The 11,850-nt window shown below is 40.3% G+C and overlaps 1 protein-coding gene across 1 annotated transcript; it reads right to left on the minus strand.

Annotated features, from left to right (window-relative positions):
- Nucleotides 1-494: 494 nt before the first annotated feature.
- Nucleotides 495-8,577, minus strand: nkx2-6 (NK2 homeobox 6). The gene is made up of 2 exons (XM_002932553.5): nucleotides 8,147-8,577; nucleotides 495-1,546 (listed from the first exon to the last, which is right to left on the minus strand). The coding sequence occupies exons 1-2, from the start codon at nucleotides 8,364-8,366 to the stop codon at nucleotides 1,002-1,004; spliced, it is 765 nt and encodes a 254-aa protein (XP_002932599.1). The 5' UTR covers nucleotides 8,367-8,577; the 3' UTR covers nucleotides 495-1,001.
- Nucleotides 8,578-11,850: the final 3,273 nt, after the last annotated feature.

The following is an 11,850-nucleotide window of genomic DNA, read 5'->3' on the forward strand; positions in this document are numbered from 1 at the left end:
GCCATATAAAAGTATGAAGGCGAAGGCCAAGTGCTTTTATAGAAGTCAAAGAACTCAAATATCCTCATATTTTACAACAGGGGATACTTTATTTATTATAATACACAAGTTTTAGTTAGTCATGAGACAGAAATTACATCACTAAGCACCGGTTATAACTGAAGACATCACAAAGCATTGTTTATAAGGATATAATTTACAGGATATTCAGGGCTTTTTTGAAATCTAAGGATATAAAACACAAGAGCTATGAATAGACTACAAAATATATCCTTATAATCAGTGATTAGTGATACCATAAGTTATTATTTGTGCTTAGTGATGCCACTGGAGTCACAATACAGAAAGATGTACCTATTATGATTATTAAAATCCTTCTATTTTACACTAGGGGTACATAAGTCCCTATTAGTATAGGTAAATTTTTGTTTTATTTCATTTGTCAACTTAGTTAGTTAGTCCTGGAAAAGTACATTGTATGGCACCATACACACTGTAAGGACATTGTATTTAATAGCAAATATATTTCATACATTGTTAGAACAAAGAGTTGTTACATAATTTTTATAGGCCCTTTGGGGTCAGTGAGTTTTTACAGCTTGAAACCACAACATTATATATATACTATATATATTACAATTAAGTTCTGAATTATTGGAAAGAAATAAAAAGAGCCACTTCCGACCCAGAACAGAGCAGCAGCTGTCATTCAGCTCCCCCAGCCATTCAGTCTCTGGGTTATAGAGAAAGGCCCCAACAGAGTGCCCCTGAGAGTCAAATTGGAGGAAATCCCAGAAGCCACTGCAGCATAACTTGGTGATGCCCCCAGAACACAGATCCTGGGATCCACTGAGTCTATCTTATTGCATATAAATCATTGATGCCTAGCCATAGCAGGGTGGATGCCATGTTGCATATGTCCATGATGTCTCCTGAAAGAATAAGCAAGCCCACCATTGGACAGATCTGGGTGCAAAACCCAAAGCCATTGCTCCTCCGCCTCACCAGGCCCTAATCCCTTGCAGTGTGGCCTGTAACTGTCCCTGCTGGGCACCGCTTGGCACAGCTGTGGTATTCATACTGATCAGCTGACTGCCCATGGTTGGCACACTGGGTGCACCTGAGTAATAAGGGCTGTTGGTGTAGTTGCCATAGCAGACTGGGTAAGTGTAAGGAGTGGCAGAGACATTATAAGGAGAAGCAAATGTCTGAGTGGGCCCTAGGCAAGGTTTGCCATCCCTAACCAGCACTGGCACTGCCACCCTGCGTGGGGGGATTGGGTGCCCAAGCTCTAGGGACCTGTCCTGTTTCTGTCGCTTGCACTTGTATCTTCTGTTCTGGAACCAGATCTTCACCTGGGTGGATGTGAGCTTCAAGGCCAATGCCAGCTGCTCCCTCTCAGGGGCGGACAGGTACCTCTGCTGCTTGAATCTTCTCTCCAACTCAAACACCTGCATCTGGGAGAAAAGCACTCGCGGCTTCCTCCTCTGCCTGTGATGGAGCTGCTCTTGGGGGCCCCCTCTCCCCAGGCCCCCGAAATAGCCACCTGAAATAGAACAGAGAGAGAGTTACACACATATACCCCATCCTCTGCACATATAATGCATGGGATTACATTGATACTCCCTACAGAAGATTAATATGAAACCCCACAGTCCACTGTGCACCCCAAATCCATTCTATCAAGGACACAAAGTGACATCTACAGCTATAGTTATCAGCTCAATGTCCAATGTTTGGGTTTTCTGACCGATCCATCCAAACACATGGATGGCTGAAAGCATTCATTCACTTCAGGTATTGTCAGTTCATGGATCTCAGTGAGGTTTGTCCCCAGCAATGGGAGTTCTCAGACTTCCAGCTTTTATAACCAGTGATTGGATATCTGATTGGATTGTAGAAATGTCAGTCAAAATTGCCCAGGACTGTTCCGTAGATCAAAAGGTGGCCATACACGTAGCAATAACGTAAGTTATAAGTAACATCTTTCGTGAGACCATTGGTTGCAGGAAAGATCATTTCCACCCTCAATTGATGTTCAGGGCTGAATCGCTCAGATATGGAGGTAGAAACAATAGAAATTCTACCTCTACCTGACGATTCAGCCCTGAACGTAGATTTTGCTTGGGCACCCTCAACCTGCCCAATCGACGAGACAACCGTCGATCCACCATACACGCACTGAATATCTGATAATATCGGTGTGTGTGTGGCCAGTTTAAGACTATCTAACCACATCATTATATGTATGGCTAGCTCAAACCCTGCCCTTTGTGCCTTGCCCAGCACATGCCCCCTTTATATATTTGCTAATTTAGGGCTCTGGCACACGGGGGAGATTAGTCGCCCGCGATAAAACTCCCTGTTCGCGGGCGACTAATCTCCCCGAGTTGCCTACCCCTGCCATCCCACCAGCGAACATGTAAGTCGTCAGCGGGATGGTAGACGCGGCGGGGCGATTTGCGCGAAATTGCGCCCTAAATGAACAGTGTTGTTTGAGGCTACTAGCACAGCCCTATTGTAATCACTGGATCCTCTTTACTTTGAATGAGCCCCATTGTACCCAGACTGTGGGACTCGCTCCCTCATAGGACTCATAGGTGCAGTAGTTGGGGTGCCCCTCCTGAACATCACTTGGGGTGAGATTGGCACAAATTTGGAGAGCATCAGGGGCACTTCCTAGCTTTAATCATGTCCCCCTTATCATTTCTTGCCTAATAAAAGAAAACATAATTCCAATCAACTTTCCAATGTGAATTATTTGAAATATTTTTGTGCTTTAAAAGTTATTTGTAAATGTAATTGCTATTGAAAGCAGCATTTGCTTAACTCTTGGTTATGTTGCAAAGGCCAGACTCCTCCAGCAAGTCAGGTCTATCTCTTTGCTGCCTTGTGTTACATTGTTTCAAACGCCAGAGCCGCCAGGGCAGAGAATAAAAAAAGGAGAGATAAACACTGCTTCTAATAGCAATAATATATACAAATAAGTCAAAAACCATTGCAAATTTGTAATGAATTTATATTGCACAGTTGCTTAAAATTGTGTTGTCTTTTATTAGGTAAAAAATTAGATTTTGGGTTGACTTGTCCTTTAATAAAAACCCTTCTTTCCAATTTATAAGGATATATTTTAGAGGCTATTCTTGGGTTTTTACGCATTACACAGAAAGTAATGTACCCACTGTTGTAGAATATAAGGATAAGAAGTCACCAAGGTGTTCTATACAGGTAAATTTATAGGGCTGCAGGCCCGGTACTATATAGAATACAATATTTCTAATATTTATAAATGATAACACTGTACCCCCTGTTGTAAAATATGAGGATATGTGAGTTCCACGACCTGTATAAAGCACATACCTTTACATGGTCATGGAACTCCTCCGTGACTTCTAATAGCCTTATATTTTACAACAGGGGCTGCATTATTCACATTATATTATATACATTATTTATTATTATATTTTACAGGTTATTTGCCACTTTTTGTATTATAATACTATATCCATAAACTCCAGAAGGAAAATGATATATAAAAAGAAAGGGCAGTGGGCAAGTAATTTCTTGCAAAGTATTTATAAGACAGAGAGAGAGACATGTGGCCTGCAGCAGGGTGAGACTGTACAGATTATATATGGAACTATACAGCTGCCTCCTCCCTCTGCCAGCTTTTGCCCATCTGTATATGTGAATTCTTCTTTACCTGCACAACAAATAGCCACACAAACCAAGAAATAAAAACAGGGACCCAAAAAAATCAAAGAGAGAAATCATGTGATGAGTTCAATAAGGGACAATATTTCTGCATTTTTCTTGTTATTTCTTGCAATAATAGACAAATATTATGTTCAGTACAAAAACCTTCAATACTTCAATTTTATTTTCTAACTAAATGGAGGAAAAAAATCTGCCATGCACTATAACTAACATATATATATACACAGGTATGGGATCCCTTATCCAGAAACCCGTAATCCCGAAAGTTCCAAATTATGGAAAGGCCATGTCCCATAGACTCCATTATAAGCACATCATTCTAATTTTTAAAAATGATTTCCTTTTTCTCTGTAATAATTAAACAATACCTTGTACTTGATCCCAACTAAGATATAATTACCCCTTATTGGGGGCAGAACAGCCCTATTGGGTTTATTTAATGGTTAAATGATTCCCTTTTCTCTGTAATAATAAAACAGTACCTGTACTTGATCCCAACTAAGATATAATTACCCCTTATTGGGGGCAGAACAGCCCTATTGGGTTTATTTAATGGTTAAATGATTCCCTTTTCTCTGTAATAATAAAACAGTACCTGTACTTGATCCCAACTAAGATATAATTACCCCTTATTGGGGGCAGAACAGCCCTATTGGGTTTATTTAATGGTTAAATGATTCCCTTTTCTCTGTAATAATAAAACAGTACCTGTACTTGATCCCAACTAAGATATAATTACCCCTTATTGGGGGCAGAACAGCCCTATTGGGTTTATTTCATGGTTAAATGATTCCCTTTTCTCTGTAATAATAAAACAGTACCTGTACTTGATCCCAACTAAGATATAATTACCCCTTATTGGGGGCAGAACAGCCCTATTGGGTTTATTTAATGGTTAAATGATTCCCTTTTCTCTGTAATAATAAAACAGTACCTGTACTTGATCCCAACTAAGATAGGATTAAACCTTATTTAAGGCAAAACAATCCTATTGGGTTTATTCAATATTTGAATGATTTTTAGAAGATATGGAGATCCCTTAGGTCCCGAGCATTCTGGATAACAGGTCCCATACCTGTATATATATATATATATTTTTTTTTACTGTTTTGGTCACATACTGAGACCTTTATTAGACATTTAGGGGCTGATTTACTAACCCACGAATCCGACCCGAATTGGAAAAGTTCCGACTTGAAAACGAACATTTTGCGACTTTTTCGTATGTTTTGCGATTTTTTCGGATTCTGTACGAATTTTTCGTTACCAATACGATTTTTGCGTAAAAACGCGAGTTTTTCGTATCCATTACGAAAGTTGCGTAAAAAGTTGCGCATTTTTCGTAGCGTTAAAACTTACGCGAAAAATGCGCAACTTTTCGCGTAAGTTTTAACGCTACGAAAAATGCGCAACTTTTTACGCAACTTTCGTAATGGATAGGAAAACTCGCGTTTTTACGCAAAAATCGTATTGGTAACGAAAAATTCGTAAAGAATCCGAAAAAATCGCAAAACATACGAAAAAATCGCAAAATAACGATCATTACGAAAAAAACGCAATCGGACTCCATTCGACCCGTTCGTGGGTAAGTAAATCAGCCCCTTAGCATTTAGATGGTGTATTTGAAATGTGTGTGTGAGTGTAAATATATTTGTGTCCCATTTTAAACCAATTTCCCACTATACCTGGCATTACTGTTTGTTAATATGGCATAAAGCCAGTTTAAGTAAATAAAGTAATAATGTCGCATTTGGGGGTAACTACCTCCCCCCGCAGAAAAGTTTAGTGACATTGGAGTTGTTATCCCAGGGAAATGAGTTTTGTTGGACAGAGAATTGGTAAATGGGCCCCTTTTTCTGCATTTGATTTTATAAGATCTTAGGGCTGATTCACTAAAGTGCGTTAATTTTTATCGCACGCTTTTTTGCGTTAAAATAGACGTGAAAATTAATGCGTGATTCACTACAGTATTACCGCGTACGTTGTCGCACATCGCATGCCTTAAATTTTGCGCTACCACATGCGTTAATTTTAATGCATGTGCTAATTTGTGCGCCAAAATAACACTAACGCATGATTCACAAACACTTAGATGCAGTAAATATCGCCTTAGTCTATGCAAAAATTAACACCTACTTGGGACAGGCGGTAATTATAGAAAAGTACGGTTCATGAGCTTTTGGCAACACAATAAGGACTTTGCAGTGGGATTTATTCAAGTCTGTGTTTCCCCCAGAGTGACGCAGCCGCCAGTTTGCAGGGAAATGGGCATTTTCAGTACAGTAATTTTCCGAAAGTATTGGCGTGTATGGCTAACATGGCGCGCGTTTATTCGCACGCGGCAACTATTAATACACGGTGCATTGATTAGCGTTCGTTCCATCAAATACCGCACGAAAATAGTCTTTGCGACTAAAATAACGCAAGCAGTATCGCGCGAAAATTAATGCAAGTATGCTTTTATTGAATCGTGTGTTGACGCAAAAAATTAGACGCAATAACATTTTTAACACATGCTATAAATAGCGCACGTTTTAACGCACTTTAGTGAATCGGCCCTCGTAGATCTTATATATAACTTGCCTGCACCCTTGTAGAAAGTGAGGTGCAAAGCAAGTGAACCCCACATTCTGGGGAACATACAAATCAAAGGCCTTGATATCAGACAAGTCTCTGTGATGCTGGGAGTTGTAGTAAGAAACAACCTGAGAGCAGGGCTATTTTTCTCCTTGCCACTTATGCCTGCCCTGAGGATATATAGAGTAATGGACAGAACAGAAACCTTCCTAAAGTTTAAATGTATCATTTATAACAATCTGAGAGCTGGAACTGCCACCCACCTCACGTTTTATTTCGTTTTTCTATTTTTGGGGGGAGATTCTAATTGTTCTGGCCGAGAAACAAAATGTTTAATGATTGTAAAATCCGTCGTTATCTACAAATATTAACAAACAGAAATATATATTTGTTGCTGAGAGTTTTCTTGTTAACGGCGCAATAACTGTAAATTCCCAAGTATAAATTGAATAAAGGAATCTACCAAAATGGGTTCGATTCCGAGCAATATTGAGTTGTAACAATGGCTGTTAGAGCTGTGCGCATCAATTTTGCTCGGAATCCATTTTGGTAGATTTCTTTATTCAGTTTATCTTAAAATTGTATTGTATTGTAAAGTAATTAACCACCTTTCCTTCCGAATACCTTTTTAAATAAACGCAACAATACTGACAGTACTGTAACAATAATAACATAGCTTTGCTGGAACTCGTCACATTACTACTGGTTATTTAAAATAACGTAGTCGTATTAATCTGCAACATCTTTATTTTCTTTCTAGTGAATCTTTAAATATAAATATATTGTATTTCCTTGTATTTCTTTTATTTCTGTTATCTTTTTAAATATTTTTTTATCCATTATTCAGACTCCAGTGTTTAATGTTCCTTCATATTTTCATTTTGATATGAGTTGCGTTTTCTAAAGCCTGTATATTGATTGGACTTTTTATTCGTCGTAGTTTATTAAAATAAACCAGCCTTTTACGTTGATCCCATGAAAATGTATATTGAATATATTTATTTAAATCTGATAGTAACCTAAACATGGACAAGAAAACTTCGAGGCTACTGATTTGTATTAGTCTTTCTTTATGCGCTTTGCTTTTATAACTAAACGGAGAAGTTTACCAATTACTGTTTAAATGCAAAAATACTACAATGCTAAAGACAAATTCGTTTTTACAAATTTAAAAAACATTTGGCAACTACATTTTATATAACAAAAAACCCCGAGAAAATAAGAACATGGCGTCTATGATAAATTATTAGATAAATAGGAATATCTGTAGCACTATTAAACAAGATGCGTCCTGATCTCTTGTGTACAAAAATTATATAAAACGAAGACATCTAGGGCAGTGGTATAAAACAATGTTTGTTCTGTATATAAATCTATATATAATGTGTATAAAGTACACAATTATGCCAACTATGTAAGCAAACTGAGATTAGATTATGTGCGTTCTGTATATAACATTTAGTATAATTAGTCTCTAATTGTCTATTAGTTGTAAATGATAGATGCTTAAGAAACATAGTTTTATACTCGATTTAAAATGCGTTTTTATACATACACAGTGTTACATGGTAACCTTAGGCAATTCGCATTTTTTCTCTCCTTTGGACGATAAAGTTAATATTATTCGTAATATTGGGCAGATATTTTTTCGTTTTGTTTTCGATGAATGAGTTTTTTTATATGATTCCCGTTTAAGGATGATTAAACGTTACTAATAGGAATATAATTGCATTCTGTATTTTTTGGTAAAATTTCATATCCAGTTATTGACGCTGGAATGGATTTGGTTGTATTTATAAATATATGTGTGCATTTTTTTTCTCCCAAATAGGCAGATAATCTCAGCACTCACTTTGTTCCTGGGCGAAATCCGGATCTTCAATTTGGGGGGATTGACAGAAAGCTCCCGGGGACTCCCTGTCCCTCTCTATGGGGTCCCTCCTTGCAGCTCCGATCAGTAGGGGGTCAGTGCCGGGATGGCTCCTTACTGGGGCGCTCCCCACTTGCCCATTCTCCAGCCTGAGGATGTCCTTAACTGAGAAGGGGGTGGAGGTGGCAGGGCTGGGGAGCATGTTTGGGGTGATGCTGCTCAGGCTCCCCAGTGTATCACAGGCTGAATAGGAGGGAGCATGGGGGCAAGGCGGTCTCCCTGCTCACCTGAGGGGGCTTTGTCCCTAGTTGTTTCTCTCTGAGTGTCTGTAATGAGCCTGTGACCAGCCCTACCATACCTATTGGCCAACGTCCCACCTCAAGAGGCGACCTCCCCCAATTACCCACCCAGCTACAATCACTCCATCCTTACTGAGGTTAAATGCCCTGCCTGCCTAGTACAGCCCCATGCCTGGATCATTTCTGCCCTACAGTGGGACAATGTGACATGCAGCATGGGGGGGGGGGGGGTAATTATTTAGCCTAGAGATTAACATCCCTGATATGGAGCAATCAGGCAGGAAACCGCAGCTGATCCCCCAGCTCAGTCTGCTCTATGGGAAACCGATCCCCCAGCCTCATTAGGGAAACCCCGGGCTGCCCTGTGTCACTGCCAGGCGCAATAGCGCATCCCCGGCCGCTGTATGGGGACCTTTCCCCTCCAGGGATTTCATCTGTGCCTCTCACTAATATCTGTGCCTCTCACTAATATCTATCTGTGCCTCTCACTAATATCTATCTGTGCCTCTCACTAATATCTGTGCCTCTCACTAATATCTGTGCCTCTCACTAATATCTGTGCCTCTCACTAATATCTATCTGTGCCTCTCACTAATATCTATCTGTGCCTCTCACTAATATCTATCTGTGCCTCTCACTAATATCTGTGCCTCTCACTAATATCTGTGCCTCTCACTAATATCTATCTGTGCCTCTCACTAATATCTGTGCCTCTCACTAATATCTGTGCCTCTCACTAATATCTGTGCCTCTCACTAATATCTGTGCCTCTCACTAATATCTATCTGTGCCTCTCACTAATATCTATCTGTGCCTCTCACTAATATCTGTGCCTCTCACTAATATCTGTGCCTCTCACTAATATCTGTGCCTCTCACTAATATCTATCTGTGCCTCTCACTAATATCTGTGCCTCTCACTAATATCTGTGCCTCTCACTAATATCTGTGCCTCTCACTAATATCTGTGCCTCTCACTAATATCTGTGCCTCTCACTAATATCTGTGCCTCTCACTAATATCTGTGCCTCTCACTAATATCTATCTGTGTATCTCCTTACCCTCATTAATATCTGTGCCTTGCTCCTTGCTTGTCTTACATTCTGATTTTACTATCAACAAACTAGCAATGGTTTAGATACCACTTCATAGAGGACAAGGCGACTAGCGCAGCCATTATTAGAGATACAGAGGCACAGGCATTATTAGAGATACAGAGGCACAGGTATTAATAGAGATACAGAGGCACAGGCATTAATAGAGATACAGAGGTACAGGTATTAATAGAGATACAGAGGCACAGGCATTAATAGAGATACAGAGGCAAAGGCAGTAATAGAGATACAGAGGCACAGGCATTAATAGGGATACAGAGGCACAGGTATTAATAGAGATACAGAGGCACAGGCAGTAATAGGGATACAGAGGCACAGGCAGTAATAGAGATACAGAGGCACAGGCAGTAATAGAGATACAGAGGCACAGGCAGTAATAGAGATACAGAGGCACAGGCAGTAATAGAGATACAGAGGCACAGGCAGTAATAGAGATACAGAGGTACAGGTATTAATAGAGATACAGAGGCACAGGCATTAATAGAGATACAGAGGCACAGGCATTAATAGAGATACAGAGGCACAGGCATTAATAGAGATACAGAGGCACAGGCATTAATAGAGATACAGAGGCACAGGCATTAATAGAGATACAGAGGCAAAGGCAGTAATAGAGATACAGAGGCACAGGTATTAATAGAGATACAGAGGCACAGGCATTAATAGAGATACAGAGGCACAGGCATTAATAGAGATACAGAGGCAAAGGCAGTAATAGAGATACAGAGGCACAGGCATTAATAGGGATACAGAGGCACAGGTATTAATAGAGATACAGAGGCACAGGCATTAATAGGGATACAGAGGCACAGGCAGTAATAGAGATACAGAGGCACAGGCAGTAATAGAGATACAGAGGCACAGGCAGTAATAGGGATACAGAGGCACAGGCAGTAATAGAGATACAGAGGCACAGGCAGTAATAGAGATACAGAGGCACAGGTATTAATAGAGATACAGAGGCACAGGCAGTAATAGAGATACAGAGGCACAGGCATTAATAGAGATACAGAGGCACAGGCATTAATAGAGATACAGAGGCACAGGCAGTAATAGAGATACAGAGGCACAGGTATTAATAGAGATACAGAGGCACAGGCAGTAATAGAGATACAGAGGCACAGGCATTAATAGAGATACAGAGGCACAGGCATTAATAGAGATACAGAGGCACAGGCAGTAATAGAGATACAGAGGCACAGGTATTAATAGAGATACAGAGGCACAGGCAGTAATAGAGATACAGAGGCACAGGCATTAATAGAGATACAGAGGCACAGGCATTAATAGAGATACAGAGGCACAGGCAGTAATAGAGATACAGAGGCACAGGCAGTAATAGAGATACAGAGGCACAGGCATTAATAGGGATACAGAGGCACAGGCAGTAATAGAGATACAGAGGCACAGGTATTAATAGAGATACAGAGGCACAGGCAGTAATAGAGATACAGAGGCACAGGCATTAATAGAGATACAGAGGCACAGGCATTAATAGAGATACAGAGGCACAGGCAGTAATAGAGATACAGAGGCACAGGCAGTAATAGAGATACAGAGGCACAGGCATTAATAGAGATACAGAGGCACAGGCAGTAATAGAGATACAGAGGCACAGGTATTAATAGAGATACAGAGGCACAGGCAGTAATAGAGATACAGAGGCACAGGCAGTAATAGAGATACAGAGGTACAGGCATTAATAGAGATACAGAGGCACAGGCATTAATAGAGATACAGAGGCACAGGCAGTAATAGAGATACAGAGGCACAGGCAGTAATAGAGATACAGAGGCACAGGCATTAATAGAGATACAGAGGCACAGGCAGTAATAGAGATACAGAGGCACAGGTATTAATAGAGATACAGAGGCACAGGCAGTAATAGAGATACAGAGGCACAGGCATTAATAGAGATACAGAGGCACAGGCATTAATAGAGATACAGAGGCACAGGCAGTAATAGAGATACAGAGGCACAGGCAGTAATAGAGATACAGAGGCACAGGCATTAATAGGGATACAGAGGCACAGGCAGTAATAGAGATACAGAGGCACAGGCATTAATAGGGATACAGAGGCACAGGCAGTAATAGAGATACAGAGGCACAGGCATTAATAGGGATACAGAGGCACAGGCAGTAATAGAGATACAGAGGCACAGGCATTAATAGAGATACAGAGGCACAGGCATTAATAGAGATACAGAGGCACAGGCATTAATAGAGATACAGAGGCACAGGTATTAATAGAGATACAGAGGCACAGGCATT

Source organism: Xenopus tropicalis, chromosome 3 (assembly GCF_000004195.4).
Source record: "Xenopus tropicalis strain Nigerian chromosome 3, UCB_Xtro_10.0, whole genome shotgun sequence".
NCBI lineage: Eukaryota > Metazoa > Chordata > Amphibia > Anura > Pipidae > Xenopus > Xenopus tropicalis.